This window comes from Saccopteryx bilineata, chromosome 5, assembly GCF_036850765.1.
Source record: "Saccopteryx bilineata isolate mSacBil1 chromosome 5, mSacBil1_pri_phased_curated, whole genome shotgun sequence".
NCBI classification, from domain to species: domain Eukaryota; kingdom Metazoa; phylum Chordata; class Mammalia; order Chiroptera; family Emballonuridae; genus Saccopteryx; species Saccopteryx bilineata.
In genome coordinates, this window is record NC_089494.1 from 103098479 (window position 1) to 103121934 (window position 23456).

A 23456-nucleotide genomic window follows, 5' to 3' on the forward strand; every position below is an offset into this window, starting at 1 on the left:
AATGCTGAGTTATATATTGCCTTCATTCTTCCATTTATTCCTAATGACAAAGTGAAAGGCATTAGAATCTTCATTTTCAGATGGTGAACTGAGGTGCTAAAATAGTAAGTAATGGATTCAAAGCCACATGGTGACATAGAACTTGAGAAAAATGATAGAGAAAGCACCAGGTCAAGCAAGTTTAAATATAACTAAAGGTCTTCCAGTAGGGGAGAAAAGAAAATGTAGCAGATAATATTAACCAAAAAATAATGGCTTAAAAAAAAAAGAGCTGATGAGAATATGACGATTCAGATGAAAAGTTCACCAACTGTATATAAAATCACGAATATGCAAGCGCAGAGATGGTTCAAATTTCAAATACTAAGAAAAAGTAGGAGAAGACACAGTGGTTGGGGAAGAAGAAGAAGGAGGAGGAGGAGGAGAAGAAGGAGGAAAAGGAGAAGGGGGAGGAAGAGGAAGAGGAGGAAGAGGAGAAGGAAGAGGAGGAGGAGGAGGAGGAGGAGGAGGAGGAGGAGAATAGGTCATCTAAGAAGGGAGGATCTGACTGATGTCAGACCTCATTGATTTACATAGTTATAAAAATTAAAACCGCCTGACCAGGCAGTGGCGCAGTGGATAGAGCGTCAGACTGGGATGCTGAGGACCCATGTTCAAGACCCCGAGGTTGCCAGCTTGAGCATGGGCTCATCTGGTTTGAGCAAAGCTCACCAGCTTGGACCCAAGGTCGCTGGCTCGAGCAAGGGGTTACTCGGTTTGCTGAAAGCCTGCGGTCAAGGCACATATGAGAAAACAATCAATGAACAACTAAGGTGTCAGAATGTGCAACGAAAAACTAGTGATTGATGCTTCTCATCTCTCCATTCCTGTCTGTCTGTCCCTGTCTATCCCTCTCTCTGACTCTGTCTCTGTAAAAAAAAATAATAATAAATAAATAAATAAATAAAAATAAAAACCTGTTATTAGTCTTAAATCTTGAGAAACAATACACAGGCAAAACATGGGAGACTGAATTTGGCTGTGAACAGAATGTACACGATATTGTTCTTGCCTCCATAGGTGAAGACACGTTGACAAAGGACAGGAGATGGAATGGGCAGAAGAAAAAGCATAGGCTTGGATGGCTTCATCTAATGAAGGAGGGGGTCAGAGATCCACATAAAAAATAAGAAATAAAGTCAACACGGAGGAGAGTCAGGGGAGGAGTTGGTATAAATGGGCTAGATTCATTGCATTCATGAGAGGAATCAATGAATGCACATATTAAATTGAGAAGTGGAGAGATTTATAAATGATTTGTGAAAAATATATCAAGTAGCTTTAGGAATCAAATCTCAGAAAGGGAGGTCAGATAAAAGTATATACATACTTGCTCTGGCCCTTATTGGCAAAAAGACACAGCAGAGAGATAAACTAATAAAGCAGCGCCAGTGGCAAGGGAGGGGTCAATGGGAACAGGGCTGGGTGAAGCCTGTTCGTTATTACAATACATCTCCTTGAATGTTGTTAAGATCTGTGAACCATGCAAAGGCTTACCCAGTCAAAATAAAGGGGGGAGTGGAGAAAAACCACGGCAACTATTAAGTAGTGTTTGTATTTGGGATGTAGGATTCTAAGTGAAATAGGGAATGTTTGGGGATCAATTGCTTTCCACCATCAGCAAATTAAATGTATTATTTTAGTTCTACTATGGAACAAATCAAATTTTGATGAAGATGAAAAATACATACACTCACAGAAAAAGAACTGCTCAATTATTAGTGGTATTGTTACTCACAAAACCTGTCTATCAAATCAATGCAGTTCCCAAAACAATAAAAAGAAAAAAGAGTGTTCTTAAAGTGTCTTCATGAGGATGAAGTGTTATTTAAACAAGCTACTCTGGTAAGGAAAATTTATGTCCTACTTTAGTAAAAATAGCAAAAACCACTAAAAATATTTCCAAGTCCTTTATTCATACTCTGAAATCTACTAAAATTAAATTGAACTGCTATTTATTCTGACGCTTCTGCAGCCTATCCGGGTATATGGCTGGAAATGGAAGTCCAACTTGAGTAAAGCCAACTGCCCGCATGCTCAGTGGGTTGGAAGAGCCCAGCCCGAGCCCGTGCTCACTCACTCACACATTCCCATAAGAGCATAGAAGTATAAGTGGTGCTAGGTTTAGACTTTCTGGAGAGAAACTTTGTTTGCTTGAATTGGGAGTGAGTGTTAACCTTTTTAGGGAACTGATATTGCCTAGTTTATTTACACTTTTTCAGCCCCACTCACAAGAAATACTCACTGAGCCTAACACCAACTCTCCACAATAAGGCCCACTTTGTCTCTATGTTCTTGCACTAAGTCCATAAGAGAGAAATAATATCATTCCCTCAATGACAAAGATCAAGCTCAGGTTATATTGCTTTTACAGAGGCCATGAACTGAGGGCTTTCCTGGAATGTGATTTCTGGTCTGATAGGAGCCGCCTATTCCCTTGTCAATGAAACTGTCTTTTCTTTCATTTCTTCTGCCAATAAGGTTGACCTTCCCTTCAGGTATTCAGTTTCCTCTTCCTTTCTATATATTTACATGTTGTTTGCTACTCCAAGGATCATCACATTTCCAATTTTTATGAATTTCCTCTTTCTAAAAATATTCTTTTTGACTATTAGCAATTTATGTGCCTTCTCTTTCTAAAAACTATAGAAATGTTTTCTGTATTGTTGTATTGTCACTGACTGGAAACAGGCTTTAGACATTTTTTCTATGGCTGTTTTGTTGTGTGTGTGCAAATATGAACACATGCATATGCAAAATACAAACAATAACTTTAAATGCTTTGATGACAGAATTCCATTTTATATTATATCTTTAAAATGCCAGATCTTAGTGCACTGTAAATATTAGTAACAGTAAGTGAATGATTAACTAGTATTCCATTCCTTTAGAGACTAAAGACAAATTCCTGGGAATATTAGACAAATTTATCCAGCCATTTCCAAAATAGAATGGAAGCCTTATAATTCAAGACAACATGGATTCACTTTTTAGTTAGTAAACAAAGTATGACCTCTTGACCTTTGTCTTAATTTATACTTCCAACTATCATGTAATGTTCTGACCCTACATTGGCAGTGCTCTTAATAAAAGGATGAGGTATTTCACTGGAGCATATATATATTCCTGGATTTTCAATTAGTGTTTATTTGAAGCTTTGAATAATTTATATATATATTTGTGTGTGTGTGTGTGTATTTTTTCTGAAGTTGGAAATGGGGAGGCAGTCAGACAGACTCCCGCATGCGCCCGACCAGGATCCACCTGGCATACCCACCAGGGGGCGATGCTCTGCTCATCTGGGGTGTTGCTCTGTTGCTACAGAGCCATTCTAGCACCTGAGGCAGAGACAATGGAGCCATCCTCAGTGCCCAGGCCAACTTTGCTCCAATGGAGCCTTGGCTGTGGGAGGGGAAGAGAGAGACAGAGAGGAAGGAGAGGGGGAGGGGTGGAGAAGCAGTTGGGCGCTTCTCTTGTGTGCCCTGGTCGGGAATTGAACCCGGGGCTTCTGCATGCCAGGCTGACACTCTACCACTGCCACTGAGCCAACCAGCCAGGGCTATATATTTTTTTTAATTTAAAATTTTAATGTATTGTGTTGACAAGTATCCCAGTTAATATAATACCCTTTACACACCACATCATGCTACCCAATGCCCCATGCAAAGTCTCTTTACACCTATTTCACCCCGTTTGCCTCCTTCCCCCTACCTACAGCCTCTTCCTGTTCCCTCTGGTTATTGCTACTCTATTTTCTGGTACTATGTGTTATATGTGTGTGTGTGTGTGTGTATGTATGTGTGTGTGTGTGTGTGTATATATATACTATATATATATATATATATATGATTTTGACTAATTCCTTTGCCTTCTTTGATCCATCCCCTCTTCCCCCTTCTCCTTGAGAGCTGTTCATCTATTTCCTGTGACCCTGCCTCTGTTTCTATTTTGTTCCTCAGTTTATTGTGCTCATTAGATTCTACATATGAGTGAAATCATATGATATTTGTCTTTCTCTGCCTGGCTTATTTCAGTTAGCATAATAATCTCCAGGTCCATTCATGCTGTCACACAAGATAAGAATTCTTTCTTTTCCATGGCCATGTAGTATTCCACTGAGTAAATGTACCATACTCATCCACTGACAGACACTTGGGCTGTTTTCAGATCTTGGCTATTGTAAACAATGCTGCAATGAACATGGTGCATATCTTCTTTTGAATTAGTGTTTTGGGATTCTTAGGATAAATTCCTAGAATTTGGATATCTGGGTAATAAGGCAGTTCTAGTTATAATTTTTGGAGGAATCTCCATACTGTTTTCCACAGTGGCTGCACCAGTCTGCATTCCCACCAGCAGTGCAGGAGGGTTCCCCTTTTCTCCACACCCTCACCAGCACTTATTCTGTGTTGATCTGTTGATGAACGCCATTCTAGCAGGTGTGAGGTAATAGTTCATTGTGGTTTTAATTTGTATTTTACTAATTATTAGTGACATTGAACATTTTTTCATATGCCTATTGGTCATCTGTGTGCCCTCTTTGAAAAAGTGTCTACTCAGGTCCTTTGCTCATATTTAATTGAATTATATACCTTCTTGGTGTTGAATTTTAGAAGTTCTTTATAACTTTTGGCTACTAACTCCTTATCTGATTTACCAGAGAATATGTTCTTGCATTGAGTGAGTTGTCTTTTAATTCCCTTAATGGTGTACTTTGCTGTTTAAAAACTTTTTAGTTTGGTATAGTCCTATTTCTTTATTTTGTCCTTTATTCCCCCTGCCTGAAGAAATATATTGGCAAAAATATTGCTACAAGAGATATATGAGAGTCTTCTGCCTATGTGTTCTTCTATGCTTTTTTATGGTTTCACAACTTACATTTAAGCCTTTTATCCATTTTGAGTTTATTTTTGTGAATGGTGTAAGTTGGTAGTATAGTTTCATTTTTTTTGCATGTTCCTGTCCAATTTTCCCAACACCATTTTTTAAAGAGACTTTTTTACTCCATTGTATACTCTTGCCTCTTTTGTCACATATTAATTGACCATAAAGGTGTGGGTTTATTTCTGGGTTCTCTATTCTGTTCCATTGATCTGTATGCCTATTTGTATGTTGGTACAAGGCTGTTTTGATTACAATGGCCTTATAGTATAGCTTGATATCAGGATATGTGATACCTCCCAATTTGTTCTTCATTTTTAAGATTGCTGAGGCTATTTGGGTTCTTCTTTGGTTCCATATAAATTTTTCAAATATTTGTTCTAGATTTGTGAAGTTGCATTGAATCTATAGATTGCTTTAGGTAGTACAGACATTTTAATGACATTAATTTTTCCTATCCATGAATACTGTATATGCTTCCACTTGTTTGTATCATTCTTAATTTCTTTTTTTCAATGTCTTATAATTTTTTTTAGTATAATATTTTACCTCCCTGGTTAAATTTATTCCTAGGTATTTTATTTTTTTTGTTGCAATAGTGAAGGATATTGTTTCCTTAATTTCTCTTTGTAACAGTTTATTGCTGTATAAAAATGCCACTGGTTTCTGAATATTATTTTTATACTCTGCCATTTTGCTGAATTCATTTATCAGGTTTACTAGTTTTTTTTGGCTGAGACTTTAGGATTTCCTATGTATAGTATTGTATCATGTCATCAGCAAATAATTGACAGTTTATTCTTTTCCAATTTGTATGCCTTTTATTTCTTTTTATTTTTTCTAATTGGTATGCTTAGGACATCCAGAACTATGTAAAAGTGGTGAAAAGGGACACCCCTTTCTTATCCTAATCTTAAGTAGATTGCTTTAAATTTTTGGCCATGAACTATGATCTTGGCTGTTGGTTTGCCAAATATGACCTTTATTATGTTCAGGTATGTTCCCTGTACTCCCACTTTGCTAAGAGTTTGATCATAAATGGATGCTGGAAATTATCAAATGATTTTCTGTACCTATTGGTAATATGTGATTTTTTCCCCTTCATTTTATTTATGTGATAAATCACATTTATTAATTTGTGAATATTGTACCTGTGTTACCTCCCCAGAATAAATCCCATGTGATCATGATGTATGATCTTTTTTAATGTATTAATGGATCCAATTTACTAATCAGCAGCCCCATATGGGCAGTGGCCATCTTTAACAATAAGAGTGAGAAAAAAACCCCAGAAAATACAGATTTTACAAATCATTTGTCCAACAGTCTTTTAAGAGGGTGTCTCTATCTCTGAGAACTCCTACCTCTTTCCTGTAGACAGGAAACTTGCCTCTTTTCACTGACAAGTGCTATGTGGGCGCCTCTTCTAGGCTCTGGTGCTCTAGGCTGGGTGGCCTGGCATGGGACTTAGGTCTATACCTCTCAATCAAAAACCTCCCAGTGGCTGCTTATTCCTGGGAGCTTGAGGGCGGGGGGGGGGGGGAGGGAACCCTTATAACATCTCTGCCCTTCCTACCAGTCTCTATGTGGCTTCTTCTGAGAATCCTTGGTTACAAACGCTTCATTTAGTCCTAACTTAGTTTTCAGGAGTATTGTTCTTAAATTTAGTTATAATTCCATTTTAGTCCTGGGAAAAAAAAATGAATGAAATATCTAGCCACCTATTCTGTTGCCATCTGGACTCTCACTGGAATATTTTATAATGATTGCCTCTTTGTCACTCCTGTAAGCTAAATTATCTTAGAAACTCTGTGCTGAAATGCATTAAATTCAGCTATAAAGACCGGTCACTTTTCAGTCTGCCTCCATAATCAAGATGCAGAAAGACAAGGCTCCATCTTCATGAGCAGTCATCTTCCCAGGAGCCGACATTCCATCTCAGTCAGGTAAGGGGGCAAACCTGACAACTTTATCAATATTAAATGTTTAACTGGAGCTTTATATTCCTATATCTCACAAAGGTGTTTATACAGTATAGTCAGAAAGTGCCTTATCGGGAACATTGGAAAGCTTTGAGCTGTGTGTTTTTGATCTTTATTATTATTTTTTCTATATTGTAGCTGAAAAAAAATTGAATTATGAAACAAGCCAAACAAAACTCCACAAATATACTAATGTACTCTCACTTCTGTTTCAGTGTGCAGTAGCTAGTTTTCATTTTCTGATATGATCAGTTCTATTACTCATACAATGGTAACATTCTCACCTACACAATTGCATGTGAACCAAAACACCAACCCAGGGAAGCAGGACTTGCAAGGACCTCTCTGCATCCAGTGCAGTGCGTTTAGAGATAAACGACATTATGTTAACCCCTCACTGCATGGAGACAGACTTCTTTCATTCTACCTGAAGGCCACTCTTTTTTAAGGATATTTTCATCTCCTTTCAGTTTTCTATTGCCCAACCCTACCTCAAGAATTTCACAAAGGGCAGATGATCTTTTTCCACTGCAATGGCTTTCACATAAAGAAGAACAAAAATAATTATATTTTGCAAGGGCAGAGAAAAAGAATATTTTCTACTGCTGATAATATCACTATTGCACAATGTGCTTCACTGGACAGTAGGTATTATTTTCTTAGCTCAATTAATCTCATTAACCTCAAGAATTTTAATGAACTTTACTAAAGTTAATGCAGGCTCCTTATATTTAGCAGGATTGTTTAGAGACATAAGTTATAATTAAAATTAGGTTAAGTTTCCAGCCTCATTAACAGTGCAAAAGAAATTAGTAATATCTATGTGTGTGTGTGTGTGTGTGTGTGTGTATTAGAGAAAACATCTGTGCAATTCATTTTTTTGTGTTGGTACACTGAGCAAAACTGGAGGTTATTCACTGTAATAATAGTTTATTCTTACTTATGTAAATTTTCAAAGAAATGAATATTTGTGAATTATGCTTTAAACTATAAACTTTTGGTCATATGATTAGAGGGGGCATAAAATATCATTAAGTTAACAGTAGAGTAAGCTGATTTGCTCAGACTTGAGAAAAACTGTCATTCAAAGTAATTTTGAGGATAGAAGAGGAAATAAAGGAGTATTTGAATATACAATCTAACTTTTCATGTCCAAATAGCCTTTAAAATATGATGACAATTTATTTGGTAGGTGTCTGTCTCAATTCCAATTCCCCTTTGCTAAGAAATAAATTGGCCCTAGTCAGTTGGCTCAGTGGATAGAGAATTGCATCTGTGTACAGAAGTTCCAAGTTCAATCCCCAGGCAAGGCATACATGAGAAGCCATCATCTGCTTCTCTTCCCCTCCCGCTCCTCCTCTCTCCCTCTAACCCTCTGATTCGAGTGTCAGCCCCAGATACTGAGGATAGCTCGACTGGTCCAAGCATCAGCCTCAAGCACTGAGAATAGCTCAGTTGATTTGAGCATGGGTCCTAGACAGAGGTTTCTGTTAGGTCCTGGTCAGGGTGCATGTGGGAGTCTGTCTCTCTGTCTCTCTCCTTTCACTTAAAGAAGAAATAAAATAAACAAATTGCATTCCTATCAGGTGGATTTTCCCATTGTGATTCAGAACTAAGTTTTATTAAAGGTAGAAGATCAGACTTCAAGTATGCTGAGTTTTCTTATAACTATGAAGAATATAGTTATATATCATATAAGATTTATTCCTATTATCTAGACATTTATTTTTATTTGTATATTAAAGCTAATATTTCATGTATCTTTTCTAAGCAGCTGAACATTTGCATCATAAAAATAACATAATCAAGGCTGCAATTCTTTTCAAAATAAAAATACCATAGTTCACTTACATAATACCTTTTTAAGCCATTTAGGATTTAACCATAAACCCAGGAATTAGATAATCACTTGAACCAGGTGATATGCAAATATTAATGTCCATGTTTGGCTAAACTCCCATTGACTTAATCAGTCCACATGGTGTTAAGGATACCATTCAAGTCAAAACACAAAACTGACATAATTTGAGGTTATAAAACTATCACAAGCAATGTAGCATTGGATGCTAAATAGAAATAACATTTAGGAAATAATAAGAGCAGAAAGTCATATATATGATCTATTCACTATTTTTCAAGGCAGTCCCTCTTGCCAAAATTTATTATGGTAGAAAAAAATATATTTTGAAGCAAGGAATAAACATCATCTACTCTCAGTTTTCTTCAATTCATACTCAATACCTGGCAAAGCTTGTTATTTTCCCACACATAGTTCATGTTAATTCATAAATTCTAAAATGTTTATGGAACACTGAATACATGCCAGACACTATGCTAATGTCTGAGGTTCTTACGATGAAGAACATCCAATGCCTGTTCTTTGGAAGCCACAATAAGGAGGAAAGAGAGATGAGATCTTCCTGACTATGCTTTACTTCAAGTCATTGTTACATTCATTCATGTTTGCAGAAGCAGCTGCTCATTGCATGCTCCAAAACCAGCAGCATCTGGCCAGTCTGCACTATTTTTGACATCAGCAGTTCATTTCCGTTAACTGAGCTTCTCTGACTTTCCTTACACACAGTAAATGTGGTTTCTATGGCAGTGGGATAAGGCCCAGAGCCCTTCAGCATGGTGCCCCAAGATGAAATTAATCAGGTGTCTGAGCTGCCCATGGCAGCAACACAGATTGGATTGAATTAAGCAGAAGAGCAAATGTGTTTGCCTAGATTGCCAGGAAAGGCAGGGATATAATTAGGGTGGATACAACCAGGGCTTGATGCTGCCAAGATCCATTCTGCTTTGATTTCTGCTTCTTTCTGAGCATCAGATTCACTCTTCTCTTATGCTTTTACCACCAAGCTTCATCATGGCTACAACAACTCTCAGCTCATATACTTAAAGCATCAAGAATAGAACAAAGAGAGGATTCATTTTCCCATCTTGAAAATTCCTGAGAAACATCACAAAATTGCCTAGTTTGCACCAACCCATCCTAATGACCTGTATTGGGCTGAGTGGGTCCTTCATCACAAGTAGGGGACTAGTTTAAACATGGCTTCTTGAAAATTTCTATGAATAAACCAATTACACTGTCCTGTATACTGCACAGGCTTCTTGCATTTCTTCTCTATGAGCCTTCCCACATGGACTTGAGGAAAAGTTGTACTGGCTCATTTAGTCTTGAAAAGAAACTCCTACAGCTGAGCTCTCTACTCAATTACTCTTTTACCTCAATCATTTGCAATTATTCTTGACATTTTTTTTGATTATCTATATCTTAATCTCCATGTCTAAAATCTCTTACTGCTTTTCTTAATGTATATCTTCATGTGCAGAATATAGTATGCATGAGATTATAAACCTGCTCAAGGACATGAATTAGTATATTCAGAATGGCTACAGAATAAATGGGACCTAAAGAAGAGTGTAACATAACCCTATCTTTTCAAAGTTCATAACCTACCTTCCTGTGGACTTAGTCTTTATATGATGAAGAAAGAGTAAAAAATACTGAGATCAGCTCTAGAAAATGATTACTCAAACAGATTTTTTATTTGTGGGTCTTATTTACTGTTATCCATTAACTAATGTACATACTATGACTTAATAAAGTATTTACCTATGTTAAGACATATTTTTCAATTTATGAGTCACTTTATCAGACTGAGACATATTCAGTGCTTGATGAATGCTTTTGGTTAAAAATATTCCACTATGCAAAAACCATATGCACTTTTACTAAATTATTGAGAATACCTTTTGTTCATCACTTGTCCCACATGACTCTTGACACAAAAGACCTTCCGTGTCTGAATGCCCACACCACATGTGGCTTCTCCATTCCATCCAATGGTTGCATTAAGGGCAGTAACCAATGTGTCTTCAGAACAGGGGCCCCAAGGAGATGTCTCCCAATAGAGTTGCATACAGGAATGGTCATTGCATAGGCGATATTCTTGGAGGTCCTGACTATGGGGACATGGTTTTCCACCTGCAAAAATAAAAATAAAAACAATATATAGCTGTTGCTATTTTTAGTAACATGCTGTTGTTGCTGTTTTTGTATGTGTTGATTTGCTGCTTTTATGGTCTAGAAAAACAGATTTTGACATAGCTTTCCAAAGGCCTGAGCCCCTGTACACTTTTTCCCACTTTATGGTCATGGCTCTTTCATCCTGAATAACAATCTGAGGACAATATGTTGCACTGTTCTCTAAAAAACAGGGTGCAGTACATGTCAATCATATTAAAAATAATAACTGATTTTCCTGCCCACCTCTGAGTCATATGTCTCGGAGATAAACTCCAAAGTAATCTGATTTTATTTTAACATTACTATGGCTACATAAATTAGATAAAATAGCCTAAGACCTTGAACTAATATTAGCTCAACCATATACACACATGCACAATGCCTATATATGGTCTTTCTTTCTTAAAAGAGTATTATTTTTATTGAAGTACCATTTTAAGACACACATTCTCCTTCAAACAGTGCGTTTTACTGCAATTTGAGAAATCCAGAAGTCTCTCTTAAAGCCTGGCAAGAGAAAGCCCATCCTTAAGCTCTGAAATAATATGTGAGCATGTGTTATCCACTGGCTGGGGACCTGGGAGTGTAAGATGTGGAGCCTTACACTCTTGGGTGACTCAGACAATCAAATTCCATTACTGTCTTTTCTTTCACATTTTTATACCCATGTAAAAATTAGGATTTATATAAGTATTGATTTTTATTTTCTATTCACTCACACTCTAATGTTTTATTCAGTGAGCTAAATGCTCAGGAAGATTTGTGACTTTGGTTTTGTGACTCTTACTATATTTTCCCCAATAAATACTATGGACTTTTTTTTACATCCTTCCAAAAATAGAAAAGACAAGAAGGTGCAGCAACTGCACTTTAAGAATATGAAAATCTTCCATTTTCTTGACCCTGGTCCGCTTTCTCAGGATCAAAGAACAGAATCGTTTTTAAATAGAAGCTTCTCACAGCCTGTGGCCACACTGCCTTGCTGCTCCAGCTGAGCTGGAGGCAGACAAAGCCCAGGGAGGGCCTGGCAGAAATGACGCGTGCTGTCTGGAGACAGAGTCCATTGCTATAAATGACAGAAACAGCTGCTCCTCTAATTTTTTCTGATGCCACCGGTTTACATTCCCATCGCACATTTTAGCTTCTTTAAAGCCATTTTTACAGCCTTCATCTTTTCTTTGTCACTACATGCCAGCGTGACAGAACAGAAAATCTGGGCCTAGGGACCAGGTAGCTTGCCAATGTTAATGGCTGTTCCCAGTTAAGAAGCCATATCTCTTGATTCCTAATTTGGAGCTCTTTTTACCAGACACATTCTAGTTATGTTCCTAACCTTAAGAGCTAGCTAAACTTGGATGTGTACTAACCAAACTTTGTTTTCTTCCTAAAAAAAAAAAAGTACAAGGGGTCCCTCAGGTTATGACAGTCTGAACATACAACGTTTCAACTTTATGACACTCACTCCCATAAAAACTTTAAAAAATTGAGATGTGAATGTTTCAGATTATGCCATTAGTGTAACAGACTTTGTGGGTGAACTAGTTTGGTTGTGCATGGTGGAAGCATATGCAGGACTTTGAGTGAGGGAGAACTTTCTGTGGCTTAGTTGTGTTTTTACGTTCTAGATTATTACTTTACAATTGTGTTAGGATACGTAAGTGACTTAGGCTAGGGTGTCTTTTGACTTCACCAAAATTTGGGTTATGTCACTGTCATAGAAATGGACTGTATCATGACCTGAGGATCCCCTGATGAAAAATGACATAGAATGGACTAAAAGAATTCATGTAAATACTGGAAACCAGCACAGATAAACTTGAGGATTAAAGAGAATAAAAGGAAAATGTTCATTTGGATTCAAGAAATATAGATATAGTCTATATGTGGTTACTTTGATGATATGACCTTCACAATAAAAAAAACAATAACTGGGCAGTTGACTACATTGAAACCTTTACTATTACTCACCTTCTCCAGCCAATGCCAGGATAGTCCTTGACCTAGTCTGTTTCCCTTCTGAGTTTTTATTTGAACAAGACTGGGAGCAGGATGACCACTCTGTCCACTCGCTCACCACACAATCCATCCTGCAGGGAATTTCACAAGCCATCCATTCAGGAGGAGGAGGCGCTGGGCAGAGATTCCCTGATACATCTTCTCCTGTAACCAACAGATCAAGACAGATGCTGGTTAATGCTCAATTGAAGCCAGTCCAAGGAACATTTAGGTTCATTGCTTCCTCTATTACTTCAATTTAGCTTAGAAGACTTCACTGGTGTCCAAATCAATAAAGTGCCAAAAATGACAATTTCTTCAGCAATTCATAATATTTGTGTCAAGAAAATTTGCCAGGAGGTTATCTGGCATTTAGAAAGGTAGATACCACAGCAAAATTGGCTCTTGCCCTCCTTCACAGGGACAAAATGGACTTCTTCCAGAAACAATTTAGCCATGGACAGCTGGAGACAGACATGATTGATGCATTATTGACAACCATATGTAACAAGTATATATTTTTTTGCAAAGCAAGGGCCTGAAAAAGCATAATTTATGTAGAGCATTCTATTCTACCTTATAAAAAAGAATGTCACCAATTTAATTTACTGGTCTGTGCTTTCACCTCCAAATGTGGAACCTTAAGCAAGATTATCACACCATTATTCTTTTATTCTATTTGTGCATAGTGGCAAATAATCCAAAACCACAACAGAAATGAATCCATGGCTAAATTATATGTATAATATGCTGAGACAAAAGTTGAAAGCCAGTCCAAGATTCTTCCTAATGCACTTATTATTCCCCCTTTGAATGAGCTAGTGAATTACTTAAACATATAAATATTTATATATGTATAGATTCTATATTTATAGTAAAAATATATATTTATAATTAATAGACACTAAGACTAAGGAGATCATTGCTAAATTACTTTTTTATATCTCAAATGATTAGAATGATTTTTTTAAAAATCCTGTCTTTTAGGTTGTTTCTTTCTTGGTTTTATAATTAAATATTCCTTTTTATAGTCAATTCAGCTCTTCCTATTTCCCCTATTCACAGTCACCGCATTAAAAAACAGAAGACAAGAACAATAGTGACACCATTTCTAGTTTGAAGTAACAACATGGAATACAAAATAGCAACCATAAGAGAGAGGCTGTTTTGTGTGTATGGCTCTGTGCCAGTGGAATGCTCTTATCATAATCTGACATAAAAAAAATAACTGCAAAGGGGATTAATATGTATAAAACGTCTCTTTGTGCCTGTCCTTGTAGGAAACTCTTAGAGGCAGGTGTGACCCATCTCATTTTATGGACAAGGAGTCAGTGGCTCTGGAAAGAAACCTTGGTCAGGGTCACACAGGCCTGAGGTGGGAATTAATTTAAGAACTTTCTGACTCCAAAACTTCTCCTTTCCCATTAACCACGCTGTGTCTAATTCCGAGAAGGATATTCCTTTTCTGCGGGAGTAAATAAGACATGCTGACAGGAGGCCAGACTGCCTGGAGAAGATTGCACACCACTAATATCTGCAGTCATATTTGTAAATGAGGCCAGGCTCATTACCCTTGAGGTGCAAATAAAACTTTTCAAGCATATTATGAGAAGGAATAGAGATTCCAACAGATAATCTAGCTGAAAGCCCAGTTCCAATCATTCTCTTTTTAGTCTCAACCTATTTTCAGGTTGAGTTCACACTGTATGGTACGTATACCCCCACACATGTGTGCACACGCACATACACACACACCGTATAGCTTTTAAGTACAGGTGGAGTTCAGAAGGAGGCAGGCCAAACAAAGCCCAAATTATATTTTATCAAAATTCAGCTTTAATATTTGTGATTATTATTAGCATTATTTGTATACAAAACAGTCTAAAACAATGTTTTGCAAAAAACATTTTGAGGGATAATAGATAAAACTGGCTTTAATTAGTAAAAAGGTCTTATTACTAAAGAATTCCTCAGAGTTTTAAAAATGCCAACATACAGTGTAAATTTCTTAGGGTGGAAATTGTATGTAGTATTATCAATTTTATTTTACCAATGGCCATTATTTTTTGAGAAGCATCAGTCCCAGAAATGGTATTTTTATGAATAGGTTTTGAGAAAACTCTGCGTTTAAGAATTATACAATTATCACCAAATGATGAGCAGGTAGTACGTCCATGGCATATAGATAGGTAAAAGGAACTATTGTTTACCCCACTTGAACTCACAGTTAATAACAGAGATGAGCTATAAACACACAGAAATAAAACCAGCTCCAAAAGGAAATGCCACACTGCAAATGTGTGATTCGAACAGGAAACACTCCAGCAGTTCGGGGAAGAGAAGGACCTTGGAAGGGGGGGTGGTAAGGATGACAGCAGAGGCTTTACACAGGGAGAAAGAGAGAGGTGGAGGATTTGTGGCAGTGAGGGTGGGTATTTCAGGCATCAGAGTGACGAAAAGGTGTAAAAGTAGAAAAACAACAACAACAAGGTATTTGGAAGATAGTTAACACTGAAGCTACATGAGGAAAAGAGAATGCCCATATTGGAAGAGTTATTAGACATCAAATTCTGATTGACTTAGATTGACACACGAGTTGTTTTATTTTTATTCCTTTCTTAAATTTACAGTTGCTTAGGATTCCCATGACCCAAATTTAACATCTTCCTTAGATATCATTTGGCAACCCCATTATTTATTTTGGGTGCTTGAATACTTTTTAAAGCCTCAGCTTTTATATACACATACACACATTTTTTTTTTGGTACAGTTAGAGGTCAATACTCCACCAACATTTTGATAGCTTGTCTATACAGGCTAATTCAGAAACGTGAGCAAAGGGAAGAGCCCTTCTTTAGGAGATAAAACTAATAGTCATAAGCATAGTCTGAAATATGTGTGTGAGCTGATTTATATAAAATCTTTAGAAAGAAAAGGCTGCACAATGGGGATCCTCATCACAGTGTCATAATCTGACACAATGCGGTGTTTGAAGGTGAATCTCATCATCCTGAGTATATAATTTAGCATCTTTGAACCTCAGTTATCTCATCTTTGATAATGGAATAATATTAACCTTTCAGAGATACTCTAAGGATTAGAAAGCATTCATGCAATACACATAGCAAGGTGTCCAAAACATAGAGGACTCTAAATATATAAGAATCTTTTTAAAATGTCCATTGTGAAGACATATACCACAAAATCTTAATGGCCTTATTCATCTGAAAAAACCAATCTATTCAATAGATGTTTATGCATAGCCATGGAAAGGAGTTACTTTACCATTTGTATATATGTAAAAATAACTACCAACAGCATCATAAATTGGTTCACACAAAATATAAAAACTACTTATAATTTTCCATATTATTTTATTTATATGGTCAGCTAATCAAAATGATTTAAAAGCTAAAAATAAAGCACTTGTGCCTGAATAACTTCACCGGCCCATCTACATTGGTATAATTATCTTCGCATTCACAAAAGGAACCCATCTCCTAAGAGGACCGTTGTTCTCCCTTGTTTTCATCTTCTTGGATGGATCAGTGAGACCAACTGAAATCTCAGGCAAGCATGGAAAATAAAGCAGCACATGGCACAAAAACATAGTCCTTGAAAGTCATTTTAACCAGCTCTGATAATCTAATATCATAATAAAATAGAATATATTTAAGAGGGAAATTGAATTCATTTTTCAAGAAAACTATAAAATTACTCCTAGCCCTCATCAGCTGACCTGAGATCAATAAGGACAAACTCTACATTCTTTCCTCATGCAGTAGATGTATTATGATTCTGAGAATGTAGAATCTGATGCTGCTTCAATCTTGTCACTCAGTAGTTTTTATTTATTTTATTTCATTTTATTTATTCATTTATTGATTGATTGAGAAAGAAAGGAAGGGGGATGGAGAGAGAAGAGAAACATCAACTCGTAGTTGCTTCACTTTAGTTGATTAGTGATTTCTTCTCAGGCATACCTTGACTGGTGGCTCAAGCAGAGTTAGTGACCCCTTGCTCAAATCAGTGACCTTGGGCTCTCATCAGCGACCTTGAGATCACATTGATGATTCTTCAAGCCACTGACCCCACATTCAAGCTGACGAGCCTGCGCTCAAGCCGGCAGGCAACCTCAAGGTTTCAAACCAGGACCCTCAGCCTCTCAGGCCAATGCTGAAGCCACTGTACCACCACCACTTAGGATCAGTATTTTTTAAAATAATTTTAGGTTATTTTTATTTCTTAACTTTTTTATTTAGAAATAAAATTTAAAGGGGTGACACTGATCCAAAACAACACATACAGTAAAATTCACATTACACAAAATAAATCATTTGAGAATAAACTCTTAGTGGCATTTAGTAAATCACAACGTTAAGCAAGCAGCACTTCCATATTCAAAATATTCTCAGCTCTCTAAAGGAAAGCCCTTACCCATTAAGCACTTTCTCTGCATTACCATTCTCTTCAGTCCTTGGCAGCCATATTTATGTTATGTCGCTTTGGAGTCCCTACATTTTTTTTCAGTCACTACAAATATATATATTACTTTTACCCTTAGAGTAGTAAGTTTTTTTCATGCTCGTTGACTCTCAGGAGTGAGTTTTTTTTTTAAAAAAAATAAAATTAGTTCCAGTTCCAGTTTTATTAACTAAAAGTCATGTTTGTTTGATAACTAATTTATGGAAACAAGAAGAACATATACTTGCCTTTTTTTAATGTTGCCTTATCCATTTTTAAAATTAAAATTTTCATACGACCATATTCTGGATGGTCAGGAGGCATGGGGACGTAAGGAACATTCATACAACTCAAGGGTTAAGTATAAATATTTGATGTCAAACATTCCATGGCTACTAGTCAAGCAATCATGTTAATTTAACACTAATATAGCTTTCACACTTCGGACTTTCTACATCGAGCTAATGTTTAAATCACACATATGCTATATACTACATTATGTGGCATTTGTTGTTTTGTGACCTCTAAGGAACTAGAATTTAATACTATGAATTACTGTCTATCTTTTATAACAACAGAACAAACAACTGTAATTCTTAGTTATTTAACCTAGACTATAGGCATCCAAAAAGTAAAGAGATATAAACAAAAGGAAAAAAGAAAGAGAAACCAAGATGTCCATAAATCTACAGTATAATTTGAAAAGTACACCAACATTATGCCATTATACAAACTCCAAATATTATATCCTTCCAAAAATAATGCATTCTGGGTATTTTATGGATATTTCTTCTTACATACTATTATACTACCTTTGGAAAATAAGAAAAAGTTATTGAAAACACTCTACCTGTCATAAAATTTTATGTCCTATTTAAATCTCAGAAAAGAATGCCAATAAACGTTGATTAAATGCTTGCTGGCAGCTTAGTAAGATGTCCACAGACAGTACATAGTGTATTTACTTGAATTGGTTTGTACTCAATTCCACTTTAAAAATTTAAATGTTATCTTCTTACAGGCAAGTAGCCCATGGCTACTTCTGGACAGAGACTCTAATCAGCTAAGAAAATGTTCATATTGCAAATCAATAAAATGTGAAACAAAGCTAAGGACAATAAATATTTCTGCTTGCTAATTTCATAATCTGATGCTTTTTTGTCTATATAGTTTATACATATAAGAAGACAAATACAGAAACCTGATATTAAGTATTATCATATTCACAATAACAAAAAGATTGCTCTAAAATAAAATCAATATCAGAAATTTGGGTAAAAGCAGGCTATATTCTGTGCTAATCACAGTACAAGTAGTAGTTTAATGAATATTTATAATAATATTATTAGTTAAGCACTGTTGTTTCACTGAAGCACAGAGAGGTTAAAAACACTTGTTCAGAGTTATATATAAGGTCTACCGGAAAGTTCTGTCCGTTTATATCACAACAAGTTTCGACATGTAAGCACATGTTTATTTGGTGCATGTGTGCCTCTCTATTTTTATCACTTAATGTATACATACTGACATAGCAAATTAACTAAAACAAAGTTGATTCACGTTAGTCTTATGTATGAAGCGATAGTGTACCAGTGGCTACTGATAAAGTTCATTTACACCACTATAATTTTTACGAATTTCAACAAGGAAGAAATGCTACAGAAGGATGTCTGTCATATCCACCATATTCCCAGGACTTAGCACCCTCCGACTATCACTTGTTTTTGTCCTTACAAAATTTTTTGAAGGGCAAAAAATTCAAAAATGAAAAAGATATCAAACAAGAACTGGTTCAATTTTTCGCATCAAAAGATAAAATATTTTTCAAAAATGGGATATACAAATTGCCCTCACACTGGCAAGAAATCATTAATAATAATGGCAATTATATTACTTAATAAAGTTTATTGACGGCAAGAAAATTTTGTATTTTGTTTTATTCCAAAAAATGGACAGAACTTTCCGGTAGACCTTATAAATAGTAAGTGTCTTGGCTCAAATTGGAAAAGCTTTCTGTTAGACATTACAAGCTATATTCTTTCCATTATGCTGTATCACTTCCTGGTTCAGATCTCACATGTATCATTCCCATTAACTTACATTTTACTGATGTTAAACCATAAAGAAGGGATTCTCTACAATTCATTGTCAGCTTCTTGTTAAATTTAGTATTGAAAAGAGTAAGTCAAAGGAGTGGGTTCCTTCATTATCTGGGAATTGCATCATGCATGGGATGAGGCAGAATGGGACAATACCTTATACAATATAGAACAGACAAACAGATGAAAAAGAGCTCAGAATGGACAGATGGAAGAAAAAAACAGAATGTAAAACCACATAGGAAGATGAAAATAGGGGCATTCAGCAACAAAAGTACAATATATGATTAGATGAGTAACAGACACAAGCAAAAAATATAATGATAATGCAATGATGCTCACAAAGTGAAAAACAATAAAACTCTAGTCACTGATTTTAAAAAAGGAAACAATATAAGAGCAAATACCAAAATGAATAGGCAGGGACACTCAAAAGAAATGTTTAAAGGAAAATAATGGGATGGAAATAATAACAGCTAAAATAAGAAAGCAATCTTTCCATGGTAAACGTGTTTACAGGGGGCAGGAGTTCACTGAAATGTCATCGACATGGCATGTAAGGTATGGTTCAGAAGCCTGTGTAACTGAGTAGCTACACCAAGTTCCTTCACACACAGGAACATAATAAAAGCAGCTAATATGTGATCACATAGACTGTACCCAGTACAATATTACACTATCTAGACCTGACTCCAAGCTAATTCCTATTTCCTAGGGCAGTCAACACTTCCACATCTCACACTGGGACGTATAGGGATCACATGATCATCATCATGTCATAAATAGGCTGGGGGAAAGAGGTTGGGAGGATGCATAGAAACTTCCTCAGGTGCACTCTGTGCTTAAACATGGCACATCCTTGTCTCACTATCAAAATCCCCTCCCTTTATGTTGGGGTGTGGAGAAACCTGAGTGCACAGAGTCTCTTCTTGAACTCTCTAACAGGTATGAGGGACTAGCCTCTCTGATTTCCTTTCCCTTTAAACTACCGGATATGTCCACAGTTTCTACTTCCCCAGTCCAAAATTTCATCTGCAGAATGAGAGAGAGGCAGGGACCTGAATCCATGGACCTCTTCTCACATCCTCTATCCATAGGCACTAACATTCTGACCTAGGAAACTGGCCAATGCAGGATCCTGGATTATGCAAGAACTGCATCCTGAGTACTTTTCTTGATCTCTAAAGAGGGTTATTTAAAACTGACATAACATTTTTCTCCCAGATGCTTGACTCTTGCATATGAAGGACTGGTTATATAGGATTATTATCTCTAAACTAAGCTTCAAGAACCCATTTTGAACACTGATGTGCTCTGTCTGTTTATATCTAAGGAATAAACCTAAAACTGTTTTGGACACAGTGGATATCTCAGAAATCAATAAGAGGGTGGGATTCCTGTCCTAAAAGGCATAGAAGCACACAATGAAAAAAAATTACACTGATATATCTCAAAACACAATCTGAACATATCTTTTTAATGTAGAAACTGTTTCTCCTGAGAATATTATAGAGAGACTGCACAATTTTAAAAAGATTAATCAAGAATGAAAATAATGGAATGAATGACCTTATTAATATAGGACAAACTTCCTCAGTAGGAAGTATCTTGGAGGAAATAAACAGTGCATTGTAATGAACAGAATATTTCATGAGGAGTTTTAACATCTGGATTGGTGTTATGACTTTAACACAGACCAAAATGTGACCTTACAAAATTGCTAAGCTTCCGAATATGTTGGACACTATTATCACCCTGATTATATTAGGGTCTGGTGATGAATCAAAGAGATTAATGTAAAATAATACTTTAGAATTTGCAAAGCACCATTATATATAATGTGGCTTTTTATTACTGGTGAAAATGGAAATAAAGAACATTCCCAATAGAAAAATTATTTGTGTCAAAGATACTTGTTCTACTCTCATTCTGTTTGTCTTAGCTAGAAAAAGAAAAGAGGAACTGAAATAACTATAAAAGTAGAAATAATATTGTTCATTTTAGTTTATCTATCTATCTATCTATCTATCTCTATCATCTATAGCTCTCTGGCTATTCAGAAAAGAATTTGAACTTACTTGACTATGTAGTATATGTTTTAAATAGTGCATCAAGTTGTCTAGGAGTTTTAAAATATTTGAAAATCAATGTTTTCAAGTAAACTGGGTAAGTCATCAGAATAAACTGATAGTATATCAGTAAGGAATGATTATTTCTGTCTGTAATTAACCCTAAGAAACATATTTTAATGCATGTAAATTAGAAATTTATCTCAATCTATTTAATTACTTCACTATATTTGTATAATTAAGGTGTTTTTTTCATTTCTCTGTGATAAATAATACTGCAAAAACAACTTTGACCATATTGTTGATTGCTTCCCTAAGAACACATTTCTAGAAATGGAAATACAGAGTCAAGGGATTCAAGGGGTGTGAACTTCATTAAACTTCTTATACAAAAAAAAAATGCTGCCAATTGTTTTTTCATTATCACTTTTATTTTAATTATTTATCAAACTTTTAGATTTTTATACAATAAAATTCCTCTTTGTGGTGTTTAGTTCGGTAGGTTTTAGCAAATGCATAGTCTTGTATCCACTGCCAAAATCATGATACAGAAGAGTTCTGTCACCATGAAGATTTTCTTGCACTGCCCCTTTGGAGCAAACTCTTTCCCCCAATCCCAATGCCTAGAAACCACTCATCTGTTCTCTCTCCCTATAGCTTTTCTTTCTCCCCCTCAGAATTTCAGAAAAATAAAATTATACAGCAAGTAGTTTTTGTAGGAAAGTGCATTTGAGGTGCATACATGTTGTTGTATGTGTCAAGAATTCATTCTTCTCATTGCAGAGTAGAATTCCATTGTATGGATGTAGCACATTTTGTCATCCATTACCCTAATGAAGGATATTGTGATGTTTTCACATTTTTGTAATTATGAATAAAACGATTTTTGTGAATATAAGTTTTCATTTCCTTTGGGTACACAACTAGAAATGAAATTACTGAGTCAAATATTACTGTAGATTTTATAAAGAACTGCTCTCACACCTCACAGAATTACTATTATCAAACAACAATAAATAAAAATGTTGGTGAGGATGTGGTGGAAAGGGAACCTTCATGCACTGCTGGTGGAAATATGAATTGGTATAGCATTATAGAGGTTGTACAAAAAATTGAAAATAAAACTATCAAACAATCCAACAATTCTACTTCTAGGAATTTATCCAAAGAAACAGAAATCATGAATTTGAAAAGATATATACACTATAAATACCCTATGTTTATAGCACAAACTATTTATAATAACCAATATATGGAAGCAATCGTGTGTGTGTGTGTGTGTACAATGGAATATTATTCTACCATAGAAAGAATAAAATCTTGCCATTTGGGACAACATGGATGGACCTAGAAGGTATTATGCAAAGTGAAATAAGCCAAACAAAGAAAAATACCATATAATCTCACTTACGTGTGGAATCCAATAAAACAAAACAGAAACAGATCCACGGACAAAGAGAACAAAATGATGGTTGCCAGTGGGAAGGAGGATGTTGTCAGTGGTGAAACAGGTTTAGAGGATTAAGAAGTACAAACTTCCAGTTATAAAATAAATACTTCAAGGGATGTAGTGTACTGTATAGGAAATGCAGTCAATTATACTGTAAGAAATTTATATGGTGATAGATAAATACCTGACCTATTATAATGATCACTTTGAAAGATACATAAATGCTAAATTACTATGTTGAACACTTGAAACTAAAATAACATTATATGTCACCTACATTTCAATTAAATAAATAAATATTTTCCAACAGAAAAATATAAGAAACTGACAAACTATTTTCCAAAAAGTTCACTGTTATCATTCTGCATTCCTTTCAACAATGTATGAGAGTTCTAATTGCTCTGCATTTAGTATGGCCACCTTTTTGTTTTTCATTTAGTT

At 35.7% G+C, this 23456-nt stretch overlaps 1 protein-coding gene across 1 annotated transcript in view; it reads right to left on the reverse strand.

Annotated features, from left to right (window-relative positions):
• The window catches only part of THSD7B (thrombospondin type 1 domain containing 7B), a 1096947-nt gene that overhangs the window by 513332 nt on the left and 560159 nt on the right, over nucleotides 1-23456 (reverse strand). The window contains exons 8-9 of the mRNA XM_066232872.1: nucleotides 12907-13098; nucleotides 10662-10896 (exon numbers count right to left, since the gene is read on the reverse strand). Of these exons, the coding sequence (XP_066088969.1) occupies nucleotides 10662-10896; nucleotides 12907-13098 (427 nt within the window). The remainder of the gene's footprint in view (nucleotides 1-10661; nucleotides 10897-12906; nucleotides 13099-23456) is intronic.